General features: G+C 43.7%; 3 protein-coding genes across 3 annotated transcripts; 2 read left to right on the top strand and 1 right to left on the bottom strand.

Moving 5' to 3' along the window:
- Positions 1-737: 737 nt before the first annotated feature.
- gclm (glutamate-cysteine ligase, modifier subunit) lies at positions 738-6,890 on the top strand. Its single transcript, XM_061297836.1, has 7 exons — positions 738-1,083; positions 3,295-3,357; positions 4,562-4,646; positions 4,772-4,828; positions 4,892-5,094; positions 5,177-5,291; positions 5,490-6,890. The coding sequence occupies exons 1-7, from the start codon at positions 949-951 to the stop codon at positions 5,657-5,659; spliced, it is 828 nt and encodes a 275-aa protein (XP_061153820.1). The 5' UTR covers positions 738-948; the 3' UTR covers positions 5,660-6,890.
- Positions 6,891-7,190: 300 nt separating this feature from the next.
- Positions 7,191-15,005, top strand: dnttip2 (deoxynucleotidyltransferase, terminal, interacting protein 2). Its single transcript, XM_061297320.1, has 7 exons — positions 7,191-7,295; positions 7,792-11,855; positions 12,300-12,432; positions 13,130-13,225; positions 13,433-13,597; positions 13,689-13,798; positions 14,135-15,005. Exons 1-7 carry the CDS (start codon positions 7,221-7,223, stop codon positions 14,250-14,252), a joined length of 4,761 nt encoding a protein of 1,586 aa, XP_061153304.1. The 5' UTR covers positions 7,191-7,220; the 3' UTR covers positions 14,253-15,005.
- On the bottom strand, positions 14,260-19,728 carry spata6 (spermatogenesis associated 6). The gene is made up of 10 exons (XM_061297321.1): positions 19,625-19,728; positions 18,997-19,134; positions 18,818-18,866; positions 18,673-18,702; positions 18,454-18,581; positions 17,613-17,672; positions 16,837-17,157; positions 16,493-16,586; positions 16,279-16,375; positions 14,260-15,219 (listed from the first exon to the last, which is right to left on the bottom strand). The coding sequence occupies exons 1-10, from the start codon at positions 19,697-19,699 to the stop codon at positions 15,120-15,122; spliced, it is 1,092 nt and encodes a 363-aa protein (XP_061153305.1). The 5' UTR covers positions 19,700-19,728; the 3' UTR covers positions 14,260-15,119.

Raw genomic sequence — 19,728 nt, 5'->3', positions numbered from 1 at the left:
GCGTTGTGTTAAACGCGAATATGAAGCCGTAGTGTTCTCACGGATCCCAGCACTTGTGCACAAATGCCTCGACTCGAGTCCCTTGTCGACGCCCGTGTCCAAAGCCATCCGTCTCAGTCTTCTCCAACTTCCAGAGCGGTTCGTTCGACACCTCCCTCTCAAGGTCAAGGGGCTCCAGAGTGGATGGAGAGATCTCCCTACGCCTTGGACCAACGAGGTACGAGACCCTGGCTTGCGTTCAGGGTACAACTGTAGTAGTCTTTGGGGATGGGGCTTTGCAGATTTGGGGACTTGGCTGATGTCTGTGCCCAGCGTTACTCCATCCATCGCCTCACAGACTCTACCGCAAGTGACATCACAGTGGAGGCCTCCAGCCAGGTACGTAGTCTTGAATCATTCTGCCTGGACGTCTACTCGCATGACCTCACTGTTTGCGTAAAAAAGCGAGCTCTGGCAGTTGCAGTTTTTGTACTTTTTGGATACTCATTGTAAATGTCATTTGTTCAATAAAGCTATATATTTTTTTCAAATCATTTCTTTTCCGGTGTGTCCGGGGTATTAAAGAATTTGACAGATTTTTTCCAAAATGTTACACCCAAAAAACTTTAATAACGTTTCAAATTTGTTGGCTGGAAATCAAGTCAAATAAAAACGCAAATAAAACAAAAGCTATGCAAATTGTCTGACGTTAGGTGGCCACACCTCCGGTGGGCGGAGCCCGGCCGGCTTTTACCTCCGCCCCCCTTAGCTGTGTAAACAAGTAACCGAAGCAGCAAGTCATCGTGACTACGTTTTATTTCCATTGCATCTCTCGCGCCACTATTCTATTGGTCACTTCTCAAGAAGGTGCAGTCATATAAATAGTATAAGGCAAGCCCCCCCGCCTGCTCTTGGTTGCCACGTTTCGTCACGTCGGACGCTTTTTCCTCCCGACAAAAGACGGCACACATGGATCCTCACAACACTAACGCGGAGGCGAAGGGGAGTCTACTGAGCCACGCGAAGACGCTCAGGCTCCACACGGGAAATTTAGTCAACAGAGCCCGCTTGACGAAGAAATGTCCATGTTCCCCCAGCGAGGAGGTAAACTTCTCTTTAAATCCTTCGAGCGACCGAGCGTCCGAGTAGCTAGCGGAGCAGGTGCTAATAGCCTTAGAGGGGGAAACATGCCTGACGTTGAGACTTATTATGTCAACATTTCCTAAAGAGGAAGAAAATTGTCCTTCTCAACATGACGCCTCCTCCATTCACTGGTTGTAAGTCGAACGCGAAGGACTCTGTTTGACTTAACTATACTAACCCTAACCCTGCAAGTATGTACCTTTTCAAATGCTCCCTTCCACATCAAAAGGCCTAATCATTTCGCTATTTTGACCTTTACTACTCACGTGGGCACCAGATTTCTAACCACTGATAGATTATGAATGAGGTTAGGTTACGTAACTTAATTAACATCCCGTCCTGGATGTTATTTTATCATTTGCGTCAACGCTAGCCGCTCCTTAGTTTGGTTGAGTGGAAAAACTTCACAGCACAAGCCAGCTCTCTGTCTGCCATTATATCATTTTAGAATGCATCATAATCTATATCATTACACCTTCAGTTGCAAACCTAAGCCTATCTTTAAACCAGGGGTGGGCAAACTTTTTGACTCGCGGGCCGGACTGGGTTCTAAATTTGGACCGGAGGGCCGAACCAGGAGCAGATGGACGTAGGCTTTGTGTGAAGTCATATAAGCGACCTGTAAAGGTCATTGCATAAAAGATTTTGGCCTTTAGTAGGTAGTAAAGCATGGATATTCCAAACAAGTTTTTTGAAAACAAATGCATTTATTAACAGCATTAAATTTTTTTTAATAATAATTCACTAAAAAACTGCTGATTCTCATAAAATACGACACTGTTATTATGAATAACAGTCTCCATCACTTCAGTGCCTGCAGGTCAGATTAATGAAAGATGTTTATCTTATGAGATCACATCAAACGGCAAACATTCTGACCAAATATATCATCTTGAAGAATCGGTGAAAGCATACATCCAAATAAAGTCATCAAAACAGCAACACGGTGAGGGGTATCTGAAAATCAGAGCAGAGTTTTAACTCACAAACACTTGGTAACAGAGGTGAGGAAACGGGAAACACTTCCTTAAAGTAAGCCTTAAGAACTTTACAGGTTAAGATTAGTCGCAAATAGGTGGTGCATCAATGTCCTTGAGCATCCTGCATTGTTTGAAAATGAGAATGGTCGCTAGTTTCAATCCCTGCTATGTGTACAAATCATATTCAAAATGCATTTTTTTACAATAAACTTGAGAGCCTCCCGTTCATTTTCAGTGGGAACAGTGTTGTTGGTCTCCCTTTTTTGCTAGTGCGTCATAGTCTGGAGTAAAATTTGTTGTGGCAATTCTTAGGAGAGATCCGAGGTGTTGGTCCGTTTACCTCGATCTGTGATGGGTTGATGTTGATGTGGCTGAACGTCACGTCGCGTACGTCGAGCCAAATTGGCCACTCTCTTTTAAACGCTCGGCACTGCTTTTCCTTGGGCGACTCATTTTAATGGAAGGATTCCAGGGGAAGGTTTGTGGGCGGCTTTAGCGCAAAACTGCATCTGAAAGCTCAGCGCGCGAATTACAAGAATGCAGATGTCACAGCCCACGATCTAAATTCGGGACTGATACGAATAGAGCGAGAGTGCGCCATGTCCGTACTACTGAGTACGTACACGCACTTGTGAGTGTGCGCCAAGCTTTCTGACACGGCTTCCGGTAGTGAATGCGCAGGCGAGCGCTTCGCCATCTACTGGGGAAACGCAGTCATTGCAGGCAAAATGACCAAAAAAAAAAAAAGTTTAATAATACAATTTGTTCAGGGTCGGCGGGCCGGATTAAACGGTCCCGTGGGCCGGATGTGGCCCGCGGGCCGTAGTTTGCCCACCCCTGCTTTAAACACTAACTAGAAACCCTGCCCCAGGCTCAAAACTCTCACCTCACCGCCAAACTCTGTAAACTGTACGAAACCCAAGCACTCATACGTATAGTCTGGCCTCCACGCCCTTTGGCCCTTTGAGCCTCAGCGAAATAGTAAATTGGATGGTGTAACATTGATGGAAGTCATCCACTTGCTATGCTTTATAATACATGCCCGCACAAGTCAAGTGGAGAAACATGGTCTTGATTTTGCAGTCTACTGTAAATGTCTCCTCATCACTTGTCAGGAAATATTATTGGAATCATCAGGTTTGTCGAAATTTGGCTACGTATGAAATGAGCAAGCTCTGTTTGTCTTTCTCAGCTTCAAGAATGCATTCAGGCTACACTGAGCAGCTGGTTCTCCACAATAGAAGGACCTACTGAGGTGAGGTGACCATTATTACTCACATTGGTGTTTGGGGTTGCTTTTTTTAGTCCTCGAGAACCATGGAAACATAAGTATCTTGTTAGGAACGAAGCATAATGTTTGAAGACCAAACTGATTAGTTGTATTTGCCTTATCGGGCGAGGCTCCACACGGCCGGACAGCAGGATTTCGACATAACAACTGGTGTGACGGACTTCAAAGGATGCCTGAAAAGAAGCTGTCACGGCCAATGTTCATGCAATACTAGACAGTCGTCTGAGGCGCCATTCCAAAAAGTCTCATCTGTTTGTTACAATGAATTGGGGGAGGTGAAACAGTTCATTGCCGTCTTATTATAACGGAACCCAAGATAAGCAACAAAGAAGCGAGTGATACTTCATTTAGTGTGTCTGTGTGCGTGATTGGTCGGGTGGGCACATACTGCAGCTATGCTAATCATCCACTGGAGTCAAATGGCAACGTGGAGTTAAGTTATAAGAGTCGGATGTATGTAGTCACGGTATATAGTCAGCTGTCCCTCCAGTGGGGTTTGAAAAATAGAGTAGATACAAAAAGCCTACATACCCCACGTTTTTGTAATAGGATAAAAGAAAAAAAAAATCAGTTCTAAATCGACACTCGTATGACTTGCACCACTTGACTGAAAAAAAAAAAAGAATCCTCATAACTGGGCCAAGTGGCTGCGGTCAGATTCTACCATGCACATTTTTCAGACATGTATTACAGTTAAATGGGAGTCAGCAAACCTCCCACCATTTAAATTGCCTTTTTTTACCCTGACTAAAACTCAGATGTCCTCGTCTGCTTTTTCCAAGATCTTTGTAGTCACTTATAAGAACACAAGCCGTGGTCAAAAGTGAGTTTCCGCACCGTCAGAGCGGGTTTTGTTGTCTAAAAGTATCAGTCGGGAAAGGGGTACAAAATAATTTTCCAAGCCATCAAATATTCTGTACCATTGAATGCATTCAGTTTGATGCATTTCAACAGGGGTGTTTCGACTTTTGATATCCACAAAAATAAGGGCTCTCGTTCAGAGTTGGACTTCTTTACAACACGCTGTGCCAGAGTAACTCTGCACAGCTTCTAAAACAACAAAGCAATGCAACCTGAAACCCAAATAATCTGCTTCCCATTGGTCAGAAAGCTTGCGAAGGCCAAGCGCTGCTCAGCGAGTGAAACCAACTTTGTTTTGTTTTTGTAGGATTTACCCGACACATTGGACTGTAACATCCCCCAGGCCACAGATGCGATCATACCTGAGGAGAGGGAGGAGCTTAAGGTGTCAGGTCTGTACCTTAAGCAAATTTAGCATGGCATATGTTCAATTTAACGTAAATTTTTTTTTTTTTTTAAATATGAGCTTAAGCGGCTGTTCACTTAATTGCTTCCACGTGTGGCTTTGTTTCGGCAGCCAAGCTGTTCCTCTTCGAGTCGGATCAGTCGTCCATCAGAGATGCAGTGGAGATGGGTAAGAAGGAGTAATATTTAGAAATAAAATGACACAGTCATCGACTGTATCTTTTCTTTCCAGCCTGTCAGACGTTGGCTGTGTCCCAGCTGGACTCTGTTATCATCGCGCCGCGAAGGCTCCTTAGCGGCGACGTCCAAACGCTGGCTCCCCTTCAGCCGGCGTGGGAGGAGCTGGAGGCGCTCGTACGTAGCCAGAGGATCGCCGCTATCGGAACTTCCGACCTGGACAAGGACCTCCTGGAGCAGCTTTACATCTGGGCTCAGGTCTGTTGCAAATGTCATGTGCAAAAAAAAAATGTGAAGGCAATTTACTGTTGGTGTGTGTGTGTGCCTCGTTGTTGTCCAGGTCAAGCCCAGCAGCAACCAAGTGAACCTGGCCTCCTGCTGCGTGATGCCCCCCGAGCTAACGGCCTTCGCCAAAGAGTTTGACATCCAGCTTCTCACACACAACGATCCTGCGGGTGAGCATCTCTTTTCTAGTTTTGTTTCTTATAGTGTGTGTGTGTGTGTGTATGTGTGTATGTATATGTATATATTTCTCCATTGCTCAATGGTCATCTACCTTGGGGCAAAACGGCTCACTTGAGGAATTGTGACCAGAGTTAAATTAGGAAACCCCGAACTTGATTGGAGAAGTTAACGCTGTCATTTCCACGCAGAGTTGATATCAGCGGCCAACTTCCGGGAGGCGATGCAGGAGGGAACGCAGCACGCGAGCGCGGCCGACTGGAGGCTAGAGTGGCTCCTTCGCTACTCCGTCATCGTCAAGAGTCGCGGCATCATCAAGGCCATGGGCTACCTGTTCAGCGCCAGGAAGGCGGAACTCTAGCGGAGGCAAGCGAGGGATGAAGCCATTTGTCATCTTTTCCATTCACGACCAGATGCAAAGTAACAGTTCTGCAAACATGGAACGCTGCCCATCATACATTTACTGTCTCATACTCTCTTGAGATTTGGATGAGGTCTGCATTTTTTAGCTGAATCATTTGGGTCTAAAAAAAGAAGCACTCGTTACGAAGATTTAGTGATTTTGGGCTTTGTGAGTTTTACTGTTCAGCTACTTGCCAGAGAAGCTCAGTTTTGCACAATAAGTTTACCAAAACACAAGTTTACCAAAAAAGACCCAATATCTCTAACTTGTTGTGAGGAGTGTACAAAAGTGGGCCTTTTCCCAGCAATATGCATTGTGCACATAACAATGTGGCTGGACACAAAGTCAATTTCTTCACATGCCAAGACACACAAAGTGATCGAAATAACGTTCCCACTATCCCACGGTGACAAGACATAGTACACAATATACTACATGCAAGTAAACAACACAAAAACCCCCAAAAAACAAAGCATACCTCTCAGACTTTTAACGCATCATCGGATTTGATAATAGATGAGGTGGGCAGATATCAAAATTCATCCTGTACAGTGAATATTTCTGTGACGTAAAAGGTAGTTTGAGTGACTAATTGTCACCTTGTAACTTGTGGCTTTACTGTTGGGTTATGTAGTGATTTCCTCAACCGTCTTCAAATGTGAAGTGCCTCATTGCATCTGATCTCATGTTCATACATGTTTTTATCAACGTTTCGTAATGTCACCAAATGTCTGTACAAAAAACCTGTTGATTTTTGTTCTTCTGATAATTTGTATTATTAGAGGAATGGATTATGAAGGTTAGATTTAATTGTAAGATTTTCTGTAAAGACTAATTTGCATTCCTCATTTAAGAAAAATGCACTAACTCTGATACAATTTTACCATTGGAAGCTCAGCTAGATATTTTTTACTCCAACATTTATTGATTTGTTGCCAGGGATAACATTCACCTCATTTGTTAAGAGATTAAATTTGTATTTTGAGATTAGGTTGCAATTGATGTCATCTGTTTTTCCCCTTTAATATCTTTAAAGGTAGGGAAATATATTTTCTAAGGCATTTTTATTTATGAGTTAAAACTTGCTTGATCCAGTAAATCACTTGAAAATATCACTGCTGTACTGGAAACATCCATATACTGTCATTTGTTTGTCAAAAATGGTCTTTATTAAACTGTATAAAACATTGTTGCCGTTGATCTCAATTGTTTTAGATATTGGATGCTTCTCTACAATTTTTAATTTAAGTAATTTATTTGAAAAAAATATAGATGTTACTATTGTGAGGATAATTGGAAGTTGAATTTATATATTGTATCAGGTTTTGATCATTTAAACTTCTAAGCATTTGAATACTTCTTGGTCGTATATACCCATTTATCCAACAAGTTTCTTGGTCGAGGTTGAAAATAAATTAAAAAAATAAATAAATCGAGGTCATCTGCGCTCCAAGTGGCGTTTCTGTCTATCGATTGCTTTGGTCTGATTTCCAAAGCGGAAGTGACAAGCCGGTCCAAGATGGTGGTTACCAGAAGAGGAGTACGCGTGTCTTCTCCAAATCAAACAAATCTTGAGCAAGCCTCCCACATCCAGGTAAATACACTTGCAACTTTCTCCCAAAAGCGCAACACATTTTATTCATAAGCGAGAAATTGTAAATTTCCGTTGTGGTCATCTACCATCTGCGTGTCCAACTCACGTGGCCCACGCTGGCACTCGTCAACAATTTCAAATCGTCTAATGGGCACAAAAAGTTCCAGATGTTCAGTCCAAACGTAAAAATTAATCATGTGTGTGTTTTAAGTAGTAAATAAACCAAAGTTTCTACCGATCTGACGCACTATCTATCGATCTATCTTTCGATCTATCGATCTATCGATCTATCAAGACTGAAATAATAATGGTAAATAACCGAGGAAACAACCAAAAGTATCATTTAAATTTAAAAACAAAATTCACCAACTGGTTGAGATTTGCTGATATACGCATTTGCAATGTTGTCCAATGCCTAGCGAGAACTGCACTAAAACACACTGATACAAACACATTGGGTTGAGCCGTCTGTGATGTTTTCTTCCTTTCCTCACAGGCGACTCCATCAACAGGGAGAAGAACCAGGAGTGGGGCGTCACAAGCGGCAAACTCAGTGAAAACCAGCAGCCGCCTTAGAGAAGACAGCAGCGACTCTCCGACGTCCTCATTGAAAAGATGCTCCCGAGCCTTCAGACTCCACAGCCCCGAGCAGCCTTGCACCCCCGTGAGCTCAGTCCACGAAGCAGATGTGTCCGACCTGGACTCGTGCTCCTCTGTCACATTCAATGCGGACCAGCCAGTGACGCACAACAGGGCGGCCTGCGAAACCAGTCAAGAAGAATCCGAGCTGGGGTCCTGCGCACCAAAGAATGTCCGAAGTACGAGAAGGAGCGGTCCAAGCAAGAGGATGGAATCCCTTAGCTCTGTTGTGTCCCACAGTGAAACTCCGGCTAGGGGCAGCAGAAGGAGCAAAAGGCTTTCCATCACCTTGAATTTTGCAGAAGATGAATTGTCCGATGCGGACTCTTGCTGTTCTTTACCGACTGTGGAGAAAACGGTCAGAAGCAAGAGAAGTAGGGCAGCACACAACGTGGATCCAGTCAAGACCGGAGATAAAGAAGCGGAATCCTCCTCTTCACTGCTGACCGAGTCGCAAAGAGTCACCCGAAGTCAAAAGAGAAGCACCAGATCTTCTGCCAAAGCGAAAGAGTTCGACCTCTCTGATGCGAGCAGCTTCACTTCCGAAGCCTCTCCAGCTTCTCAATCCACGATTCGCAGGAGTGCAAGAACAAGAAAGGTGGGTCCCATTCCCCTGAACTTAGACGAAACCTCCACAAGCTCGTCGACTCCGAGCCGGAGAACAACTAGACGGACTGCCGCCGAGAAGTCTTGCGACTCGGAGGGCTTTGAATCTGGCTCTGATTACACCATCAATGCTAAGCGTCAGGCGAAGACCCCCTCCTCTAGTTCCAAGAACGCAGAGTCGGATTCCGAGCAGACAGACGGTCATTCTACTCTGGTTAGGGCCGGCTCGGTGAGCTCTCAGCAGCATGTGCCGATGAAGGGTCTGTGGGTTGTCTTGGAGACCTCCCCAGAGGGAAACGTACTGCATGACTCTATGCTGGAGACCACAGTGGTCGCCGAAGACGCGGACTGTACGTTGCTGGAAGAAGAGAAGCAAGTCAGCGTGCCGTCGACCGAAGCAGCAGTGAACCAAGTCAAACTGGCAGATCCGAATGAACAGGAGGTTCTTGTGGAGGCCGCAGTGGTGGCTCCAGATCAGCAGCACGAGCGGTCCGCTGAAAAGCAGGATGAAGACGACTCGGCGGTGGATAAGATGGAAGAGGAAACGGGGTCTTCACCCTCGGGAGCAAGATGCGAGGATGTCGGAGGAGACGATGAAAAGGACGATGACGTGCGCACAGAGATGTCTGGTGATGACCGGGTTTTGTGCGGGAGTGTGTCGACAACTCAGGAACAAGAGGACGACATGGAGGTAGAGCAGGTGACGTGTCAGGAGGTAGTCATGGAGATCAGCACGGAAGATAAAGATGTTTGTGAGGGGAAGCCGGAAGAGGCTGTGGTGTCGGTCGATGAGCGAGTGACACCTGACGAACCTCAACTTGAGGACGCAAAAGCCACTGAGAAAACATCAACAAGCCATCCTGTTGCGAGCAGAGATGATGAAGAGATGGAATTAGAAGAAGAGGACATGGGGGAGACACAAGGCCACTCCGGGAAGCCAGAGGAGATTGCGGCAACCGTCGTTGAGGAGACGACGTTTAAGAAATCACCGCTCAAAGACATGAAAGCTTCCAAGAAAACCAAGACAATCAGTCTCTTGGAGAGCGGTGAGAACAAGGAGGACGAGGACATCTTCGACCACCAAGTCGAGGACACAGAAGAGCAACAGGGCCCTTCCAGGAGGCCCAAAAAGGAGACGGCGTTTACAAAATCACCGCTCAAGGACATGAAAGCTTCCCAGAAAACAAAGAAAATCAGTCTCTTGGAGAGCGGTGAGAACAAGGACGACGAGGACATCTTCGACCAGCAATTCGAGGACACAGAAGAGCAACAAGGCCCTTCCAGGAAGTCCGAAAAGGAGACGACGGCTAAGAAATCACCACTCAAGGACATGAAAGCTTCTCAGAAAATGAAGAAAATCAGTCTCTTTGAGACCGAGGACATCTCCGACCAGAAAGTCGAGGACACAAAAGAGCAACAAGGCCCTTCCAGGAAGTCCGAAAAGGAGACGACGACGACCGTCGTTGAGGAAACGACGTTTAAGAAATCACCGCTCAAGGACCTGAAGCCTTCCAAGAAAACCAAGACAATCAGTCTCTTGGAGAGCAGTGAAGACAAGGAGGACGAAGACATCTCCGACCACCAAGTAGAGGACACAGAAGAGCAACAAGGCCCTTCTAGGAAGCTTGAAAAGGAGACGACGGCTAAGAAATCACCACTCAAGGACATGAAAGCTTCTCAGAAAACGAAGAAAATCAGTCTCTTGGAGACCGAGGACATCTCCGACCACAAAGTCGAGGACACAGAAGAGCAACAAGGCCCTTCCAGGAAGCCAGAAAAGGAGATGACGGCGACCGTTGTTGAGGAGACGACGTTTAAGAAATCACCGCTCAAGGACAGGAAAGCCTCCAAGAAAACCAAGACAATCAGTCTATTGGAGAGCAGTGAGGACAAGGAGGACGAAGACATCTCCGACCACCAAGTAGAGGACACAGAAGAGCAACAAGGGCCTTCCAGGAAGCCCGAAAAGGAGACAACGGCGACCGTCGTTGACGAGACGACGTTTAAGAAATCACCACTCAAGGACATGAAAGCTTCCCAGAAAACAAAGAAAATCAGTCTCTTGGAGAGCAGTGAGGACGAGGAGGACGAGGACATCTTCGACCATCAAGTCGAGGACACAGAAGAGCAACAAGCCCCTTCCAGGAAGCCCAAAAAGAAGACGACGTTTCCGAAATCACCGCTCAAGGACAGGAAAGCTTCCCAGAAAACGAAGAAAATCAGTCTCTTGGAGAGCAGTGAGGACGAGGACATCTTCGACCACCAAGTCGAGGACACAGAAGAGCAACAAGCCCCTTCCAGGAGGCCCAAAAAGGAGACGACTTTTAAGAAATCACCGCTCAAGGACATGAAAGCTTCCCAGAAAAAGAAGAAAATCAGTCTCGTGGAGACCGAGAAGGACGAGGACATCTTCGACCACAAAGTCGAGGACACAAAAAAGCAACAAGGCCCCTCCAGGAGGCCCAAAGAGGAGACGAAGTTTAAGAAATCACCGCTCAAAAACATGAAAGCTTCCCAGAAAACGAAGAAAATCAGTCTCTTGGAGAGCCGTGAGGACGAGGACATCTTCGACCACCAAGTCGAGGACGCAGAAAAGCAACAAGGCCCTTCCAGGAGGTCCCAAAAGGGGACAACGTGTAAGAAATCACCGCTCAAGGACATGAAAGCTTCCCAGAAAACGAAGAAAATCAGTCTCTTGGAGAGCAGTGAGGACGAGGACATCTTCGACCACCAAGTCGAGGACGCAGAAAAGCAACAAGGCCCTTCCAGGAAGCCCAAAAAGGAGATGACGTGTAAGAAATCACCGCTCAAGGACATGAAAACGAAGAAAATCAGTCTCTTGGAGAGCAGTGAGGACGAGGACATCTTCGCCCACCAAGTCGAGGACACAGAAGAGCCACAAGGCCCTTCCAGGAGGCCCAAAAAGGAGACGACGTGTAAAAAATCACCGCTCAAGGACATGAAAGCTTCCCAGAAAACAAAGAAAATCAGTCTCTTGGAGAGCAGTGAGGACGAGGACATCTTCGACCACCAAGTCGAGGACACAGAAGAGCAACAAGGCCCTTCCAGGAGACCCAAAAAGAAGAAGAAGAAGACGGCGGGCGTGTCGGTCGACGGTCTGTTTATGGTGGACACGCGACCTGGGCAGGAAGTGGATGAAGATTACTACACGGAGCGGCTTACGAGAGAGGAGGTGGTGGGCACCAAGAAAGGGGAGGAAGAGGACGACGAGGAATTTGTAGATGAGGAGGCAGATGAGGATGACGACGACTATGGGGAAGAAGCGCTTCTCTTGTCCAGCAGGAATCCTTCACTGTGAGTACAACACGAGCAGACACTTAACTAAGATCACCAAAGGTCACCGTTTTTTTTTCTCGTCTGTTGTAGTTTGACCTAGAAAGGTTAGTGCATGCCTTGTAATTCATATAGCTACGTCTTGCCGTGGCTCTGAAGGTGCCGTAATGCAGAAGAGGTACAGACAACCACAAAATGAACACTGGCATTGAGCTGCTTTAGACCACAGTTCACACTCCGACGCTCACACGAACACCAACAAAGTCCAGTTGGCCACGGCTCGTAGCCCACACCACAGTTGTAGCACACTCGCTCTTTCTTGAGCAATTTTTAGAGGCAAAGTCAACAAGAGGTCTCCAAAGTGTCCATCCAGTATAAATTTGTCACATCATTATTTTTCGTTGAGTTTGATTCGGAGCGCGCAAAGGAAATGAGCCGTGACGTCGCCTCGCCTTTTTGTTGCAGGAAAAAGATGTCCAGTCGCATCGACCCGGGCGTCAACATGAAACAGCTGGGGGGTTTGTACATCACTTTCGACGGCAGCAAATCAAAACCTAGCTCCACTTTGCTGAGCCAACACAAGAAGGACCAGGATGAGGTAAACGCGGACGTGTTTTCCAGGCAGTGATTAATAATAAGCATTATCAAGGTTCTGCACTGCTGAGGAAATCCATGACAGCCTGATAGTTTTTGTCACGTTGCTTCTTCTGGCTTTGTGAAAGTTGGTTTTATTGCTGTGATTGATTATTGTGATGATTATTACACTTCACAATTGCAAAATTGGCATAATCGTCAAAAATAATGATTATCAATCTGGATTGGTAGCCGGTCTTTATGCAGGAAAAACATACTTTAATTTATAAAGTTGTACCTTTTTATTTCATTTTAAAATCAAGAATTTTGTTTGGTCCAGAAGCAACTTAATTAGCGCTTCAAAGATTTATTTTGTTTGATACCAAAACTAATCTTTTGTGATGTGTGATTTCTATCATTCCATAATTAATCAGCCCTACAAAGTCGCCTATCACAGATTAAAAAAAAAAAAATGTTTTACTGAGCTTTTACTTACTGGCCACAAGATGGCGCCAAAGCTTCGTCTGATAGAAAAGTAATGCAAGATTGTGGTGCCAAGGAGTTATATTCAATTGAAACGAGATACTAAGTTGAAGTGCTCTGGCCCCACCCTGTGGTATTCATTCTAATTTCATCTTTTTCCCGTGTAAAGTGATATGACTGCATTATAAATGAATGGACCAAAAAGATAAACAAGTAAACAATGATGGTTCTGTCCACAGCTGATAAAGAAGAGCGTGATAGGATCAGACTTTGAGAAGAAAGAGGCGGTGCCACCGTACACAGAGTCCAAAAAAGCCTTGAAACTAAAGCGCAGGGTAAGTTGAACTTTCTTTTGGAGATATTTTACTCGAGTATTAGCACAATATACGTATATGCTGAGACGTTTCAATAAATTTGTCATTTCCTTAATGCATAAAATATATTATGTTATTATTATATAAGAAAGGTTATTCACTTTGGTTGCAATGGTACACTGATTCATTTAAATCAGTTGATAACTTCAAGTCGTATGACTCGTGCAGGTGGAGCGTGAGAAGACCACAGGCGATGCTTGGTTCAACATGAAAGCTCCTGAGCTGACCCAAGAGCTGAAGGGAGACTTGAAACTGCTGAAGATGAGAGGCTCCATGGATCCCAAGAGGTTCTACAAGAAGAACGACAGAGACGGCTTCCCCAAGTACTTCCAGGTCAGGGCAAAAAAAAAAAAAAAAGGAGGGGGGCGGGGTATATTTTGAGGTTTGCGTGATGTTTTATGTGCTTTTTTGTGCTGGGGTGCAGGTGGCCACTGTGGAGGACAGCGCCATCGACTTCTATCACTCCCGCATTCCCAAGAAGCAACGGAAGAGGACAATGGTGGAGGAGTTGCTGGCTGATGCCGAGTTCCGGAGGTTAGTAACATGACCAGACTTGCGGCTCAATGGCTAATGTTTTGTTTAATTGATTTTAGTAAGTCAATGGGAAAATTCAAATCAGTAATTAAAAACCGAAACTAGGCTTTTGTTTGAGAAAATATTTTTATTTTAACCATGAAAATAGTAAACAGTGTAATTTAACCCTGGAATAAAAATATAATACAATTGATACTCCATTGAGTGGTATATGCAAGAATGTTGTTGAATGTGAAAAGACAAGATATATGCATTTCTATGCGTCACTTTGACAGTAGTAGTTAAAATTGAAAATATGACTTAATTTATGTACTGTTATTATTATTTTTTTTTCAGCAACAACAAGAAAAGGTACCAGAGTATTGTGGCTGAGAAAGCAGCTCAGGCATCAGGCAAAAACAAGAAATTCAAGAAGAATACATTCCACAAGAAATCACAGAAAGTCACAAAGTAAGCGTGTGTGTGAGACAAGAGTCTGAAGGGTTTATACACAAAATAACTTATAAATCAAGATAAACTTGTAAACAGTATTTTTCCCGTGTAGAAATGCGACGTGATGTTTAAAGTCAACCCCCAAATTGCCTAACAATGAGTTGAAACGCGGTGTTCTGATTATTGTTTAATTTGTGGAATGTTTATTAAATAGGCAAAATCCAACTGTTTTTAATCAACCAAAAGGCAGCCATTTTGCCACTTGCGGTTGCCATGTGTAGGTCACAACCAATCACGGCTCACCAGTTTTCTTCAGCTGGCCTGTGATTGGTTGTGACCTGAGATGTCATTTTCTCGTATTGCACAAACGCAACATTAACCAAGATGTTGTCTTTTGACTAGTGGACTAGACATGCAACATATTATTGGAAAGAGAATTTGGGAGTTGACTTTCTCTTTAAACTGAACCCATGCAAAAGTTTAACAATTTTGTAGTTTCTCAAATTGTTTTGAAACTGAAATATTTAAGACTGATCAAGATCATTATCCGTGTGTACATGCTGTGGCATTTTTCACTTAAAAACGTACAAGAAGTGTGATTACTTATTTCTATAATCAATACCATCTCATTTTAAACTATTGCTTCCATTTATATCTTTGGAATTATTTTACCCTTTCATTTGTTTGATTTGCTCTGTGAAATCCATAAAAAATATTCCTTTGCATGATTGCTATCAACTAATATTGCATTAAAGCAAAAGAATATCACAACCATCTTCCTGGTGCATTTTTGTGCGGCTTTGTCTGTTTGTTTCAGCCGGTATTTGAAATGTGCATAGCTTGTGCGAGACTCACAACAGGTCAGTTCTCTAACATTGAGATCAGAAAGTTACTCGATGTCCCAGGGTACTCTGTGCGTCAGAAGAATCTTCTGGACTCGGCTGTGGATCTGCTCCCAGTAGGATGGACTGAGTTCTCTGGTGTACAACCTGGGAAGGCCAGACAAAGAAACACATTCTATTGTTTAAAAAAAAAAAAATGTTTTTGTATTTCCAAGTCCAACGTGCAGACGATATTCCCATTGTCCACTAGAGAGCGCCACAGCCCCACGTGAAACAACTATGACTAACTTGAAAACTGATTTACTCCTAAATTCTTCATTCCACCTTGAACACAAACAGTGCGTGTACTATGTCGCAACGCAACAACTTCACTACCCGATTAGCTACACAACAATCCTTTTTGATGAGCTCTTGAGCCTACTATGCACAACTCACTGTGCAGCCAAATATTTGACGTGGTCAAAATCAAGTCCCAAAGTCAGAAAGGAGAAGCATGAACAAACTGCAAAGTTGTAGCTTAGTTTCTGTGCAAAGATGAAACCCGAGTCAAGTAGCGAAGCGTGCCCTTCTCCATCGCCGCTCTAATCTGACGCATCGCAACTCTTGTGGCGTTTTCAATTGCGGCAAAACTATCGTTCATTTCCCACAATTGACTGTGCTGAGATTGTCTATTGATTTTAATGTTTGCTTATGAGCTGAGTTTGCAGGGCTGTTCCGGAGGCGGAGGAGAAGACGACCGTGGGCCCACGTCGGCCGTGGGATCGACTGGCAAGCCGGCGTGATGGATGACAAGTGAGTGTCAGGTCAAAGTTATCAAGAGTGAGGCAGCGAAACAAATCAATACACTTTCCTTTTTGTTTTCCCTCCTCTACGCCCGATAATGAACAAACATGACGGGACATCAGCGCCTCTAATTTAGCGCACACACACACGCACATGCGACCTCCAGCTGGTGGAATTGCCATGTCGCTGTTCTATATCCCATCATTGGGACAACAGGCAGGTGCCTCCTTTTCTGTGGAGATCTTACGAGCAAACAGAAAGCGTGCATTTATTTACACAGACGCATTGGGAGGAATTCATCATGGCAAACTTGACAAGGATTGTAAAATTAGACGGGATTTTTTTTTATCAGCCTTCCAGACAAACAAAGTCCAATTGTCTTGATGAGAAATTGTAGTTTTGTGAGTGTGCCAAGTGTTTGACCTTTCTCCTAGGGAGCGTTTGGTAGTCCCATGGTCTCTCCTTTTTGGACCAGGAGAGGCAGAGGAGGTTGGAAGAGGACTTTGGCTCAGCTCAGAATCTGCAACGACAAGAACACTGGACCTTATTCAATATGTATGTAAGTATTGAAATAAAAGAGGACTTTTTCAGTGTAAATTTATTTTCTTTGAAATCAGGTCTGCTCAGTGTGGCCTACCAGAATCATCATCATTGGAGAGGCTGACTGTGCGGCAGCAGTGCACGTGACTCAAAGGAGAGTAGGTTTTTGGCAGACTACTGCACGTCGGAACCTGTCGAGACACAACGCAGGAGAACGGATCACAGATCATCACGTTGACATTTCTCCTGGATGTGTGGGAATAAAGCAACAAATTACGGTACTGCTTTTAGAACAAATATGCCTAGGGACTGATGCAGTCAATATCAGTTTTCAAAGAGAAGCCTTATGACAAATGACCATGGCTAGATTTTTTTTTTTTTTTTAAGATAAATAACATACTTTGTATATTATTGCATAAATGGATTTGTGCTATTACCGACCAGGAATAGAGGGAGGCTCTCTGTCTCCTTCTTGAAGTAGAACGGTCCGAGCTGGAAGTGTCTCAGCCTTTGCTCAGCATCCAGGGAGAGCTGGCACATTTTTCGATGGGTGTAAGGCGACAGCGCCCGAGTCGTGGAGGCAACAGTGGGCCTCTGGTAGCCTGGCTCTTGACAACCTCTGTGTTTTCGTGGTTTTTCTTCACAGGAAATATGGCGGCACGGGGGTGGGGAGGGGGAGCGTCTGCATGTGGACCATCCTAGATAATTTGGAGACCTCCTTGCCATAGATGAAAATGGCCTCAATTGAACGAGGCTGGCCATCTGTGAGGACAAAAATACAATTCATTCAGCTTTCTAACAACCGCTGAATTATCACAACTCTAATGGCCTCTAACTTCAACTTCCTGTCTGTAATGGCATCTGGGATAAATAAGATTTGATTAAATATTCATTCTAGTCTAATACAATAAAACAAAAGCATTTAGGCAGGCAAATTGCTATTCAGGGAAATTGTATCACACTAAAACTATTTCTAAGAGAACGATTGGACGCTGATGCTGCCAATTCATTAAAGCTTGATTGAACTGAATCAAAGCAAATAGCCTTATCCTATTTCATCTACAAACACGTACTCACCTCTTTCTGCTGCGGGGCAGTCGAGTCTTCAACCTATCGTGTGGGATCAACACATATTAATTACTTCATCGGGATGAAAATCACTCAAATAATATTTTATCAAAACTTGCATTGCATTTGTGTCTCGCGAGGAGACTTACAGGCCAATCGTTCTCCTGGATGAACGACGTCTTTGAAAAGTCTACAGTGGGAAAGGCACCCTGGAGACACAAGACGAGTGACATCTTGAGAGAGGGAGACAATAGGAAGACTAATAGACAAAATAGACGCGCGCAAAGCCCAGGAGGCCAATTTACGATCGTAGTTGTTCCGTCTGGACTCGGTCTTGAGTGAAACAAATTGCAGAATAGACCGCGGTGATGTTTCAAAGAAAAAAAGAAAAATATGGCTTTGTGGAGGGAGACGGTCTAACGCTCAAGGAAGTCGCACCAGACAAATGTGCATGAAATGAAAGTAGGTTGGAAGACTTTTTGTCAAAGTTAAGCAGTTTTCTATGAAAAGAGTGGAACATTTCTTGTCATCTTTGACAATGATCTGTTCAGATATATTGGGTCAAATGTATTGGGACAACAACAGGGAAGAAAATTATAAGCTTCCTCTTTGTACTCTTCTGGGAAGACGAGTTGTTGGTATGTGATTGTAGGAACTTAGAATTAAAACAACAATTTTAAAAACATTTTCATAAAACAAATACAAGAAAAAATAACGGAAACTTCCTCTTATGTTTATAAAACTAACTATAAATACAGCAAAAATGTCTTATTTTTATCACCTCATAAACAGCATTTCAGGCTTCATTTTAAATTGACTTTGGTCTGGCCTACAGAAAATGGAAAGTCCATTGAATAGTAGTTTAGTTTACTTTAATGCTTAGTGAACAAATATTCCATATATAAAAAAAAAAGAAGAAGCTAAAACTAGCTATCACTCATCTAAAAACTAAACTCAAAATATTTTTAACAATAAAGGAATTAAGCCTACATGGAAGCCAGACAACGTCTCCATCATCAGTGTGTCTCTCTGCATGGGGTCTTTAACACCGCTCAGATTGGGCCCAGGGTTCAGGAAGTCTTTGCTGTTTTGCATCATTGTGGCAAGGGTCTTTCTCTCTGACACCGGCAAATAAAATAAGCCAACACGTAAACACAAAGCTTTTTTTTTTTTTTGCACAGGGGAATGTTACCCTCTCAAAAAGCTTACCCTGAATCAGCTGAAAAGATGTTGTGTCAGCTAAGAGGAAGAAAAGCGCAGTCAGTGGAGATAGAAGCTAATAGCTCGCATGCTTGCACAGCACAGGATGTAGAACTCAAGAGATGAGCGGAGAAACCTCAAGAGGGCTTTTTACCTTTTAGGAGGTCAGCGACTGCAGAGGGGTCAACGGCATCGGTGTACGTCTGGTGTAGCGCGTGACGTGGAGACAATGCCAATCAATACGGTTAACGAGGTTAATGTGACAGCCTCTCCCATCGGATACACTACATTATTAGATCAGCAATTTTATTTATTCACCGTCATCATTCTTACCTTTTCAAAAACCAGCAGCTGGTTAAAGTGTAATGGGAAGCGTGGCGGCAAGCAGCTAGTTTTCCTGCACTGGCCCATGATGCAAACACTTAAGTGGATGTCTCCGGTCTTGGGCAGGCGCATGCCGCGACATGTGACCTTTTGGTACAAATGTGGTTTTAACATGTAATGTTGTTACCAATGAAGAAAATGGTGCAGGTATGCATACAAGTTGTTTCCTATTTACATTTATTAGACAGTGAAATTATTTGAAATATTTTCTTTTTATTATGACTAACAGAAACACCACTTTCAAATGAGAATAAGTGATTTAAAAAAAATATATATAGATAGGACATGATGTGATGTTTAACAAATCTAGATAGTAGAGTAAGTAATTTTTTTTAATGGAACTAGTGCAAAAAATGAAACAGATAACTCAATGAATCTTCAAATTTAAAACAAATATCGATTTTGTTTGTTCATCGTGGAAACACAGCCTGTAGATCGTGCAGCATTTCTGAAAATAGTCACGTTCTGGACATACGTCATTGGCGTAAAGGAAAAAGAGGCCAAATTAATTTGAGAGTAAAGCTTATTGATAGCAAATAGATTTATTTTTGTTGAGATTTGGGAACGGCACACGTACCTTGTGAATGTCCAACGACACTGTACATTTCCAAGATTTTTTGTGCAGTTTGGAGGAGGAGAGCGTCATAGCCATTTAAATTCACTCGCAAGATTGTTGTCATG

The sequence above is a fragment of the Syngnathus typhle genome, linkage group LG14 (genome assembly GCF_033458585.1).
Source record: "Syngnathus typhle isolate RoL2023-S1 ecotype Sweden linkage group LG14, RoL_Styp_1.0, whole genome shotgun sequence".
In the NCBI taxonomy this organism is placed as follows: Eukaryota; Metazoa; Chordata; class Actinopteri; order Syngnathiformes; family Syngnathidae; genus Syngnathus; species Syngnathus typhle.
This window is presented reverse-complemented; position numbering and strand designations above follow the sequence as displayed.

What these genes read in the sequence shown, in the direction of transcription:
- gclm (XM_061297836.1), top strand. Translation starts at nt 949, where the DNA reads ATGGATCCTCACAACACTAACGCGGAGGCGAAGGGGAGTCTACTGAGC. An exon ending in CATGTTCCCCCAGCGAGGAG is followed by an intron (nt 1,084 to 3,294) that starts GTAAACTTCTCT and finishes TGTCTTTCTCAG; the next exon opens with CTTCAAGAATGCATTCAGGC. An exon ending in GGAGGAGCTTAAGGTGTCAG is followed by an intron (nt 4,647 to 4,771) that starts GTCTGTACCTTA and finishes TTGTTTCGGCAG; the next exon opens with CCAAGCTGTTCCTCTTCGAG.
- dnttip2 (XM_061297320.1), top strand. Translation starts at nt 7,221, where the DNA reads ATGGTGGTTACCAGAAGAGGAGTACGCGTGTCTTCTCCAAATCAAACA. An exon ending in CCTTGAAACTAAAGCGCAGG is followed by an intron (nt 13,226 to 13,432) that starts GTAAGTTGAACT and finishes TGACTCGTGCAG; the next exon opens with GTGGAGCGTGAGAAGACCAC. An exon ending in GCTTCCCCAAGTACTTCCAG is followed by an intron (nt 13,598 to 13,688) that starts GTCAGGGCAAAA and finishes GCTGGGGTGCAG; the next exon opens with GTGGCCACTGTGGAGGACAG.
- spata6 (XM_061297321.1), bottom strand. Translation starts at nt 19,699, where the DNA reads ATGGCTATGACGCTCTCCTCCTCCAAACTGCACAAAAAATCTTGGAAA. An exon ending in AGACGTTGTCTGGCTTCCAT is followed by an intron (nt 17,673 to 18,453) that starts GTAGGCTTAATT and finishes TTGTGTCTCCAG; the next exon opens with GGTGCCTTTCCCACTGTAGA. An exon ending in AGAGCCTCCCTCTATTCCTG is followed by an intron (nt 16,587 to 16,836) that starts GTCGGTAATAGC and finishes GTGTCTCGACAG; the next exon opens with GTTCCGACGTGCAGTAGTCT.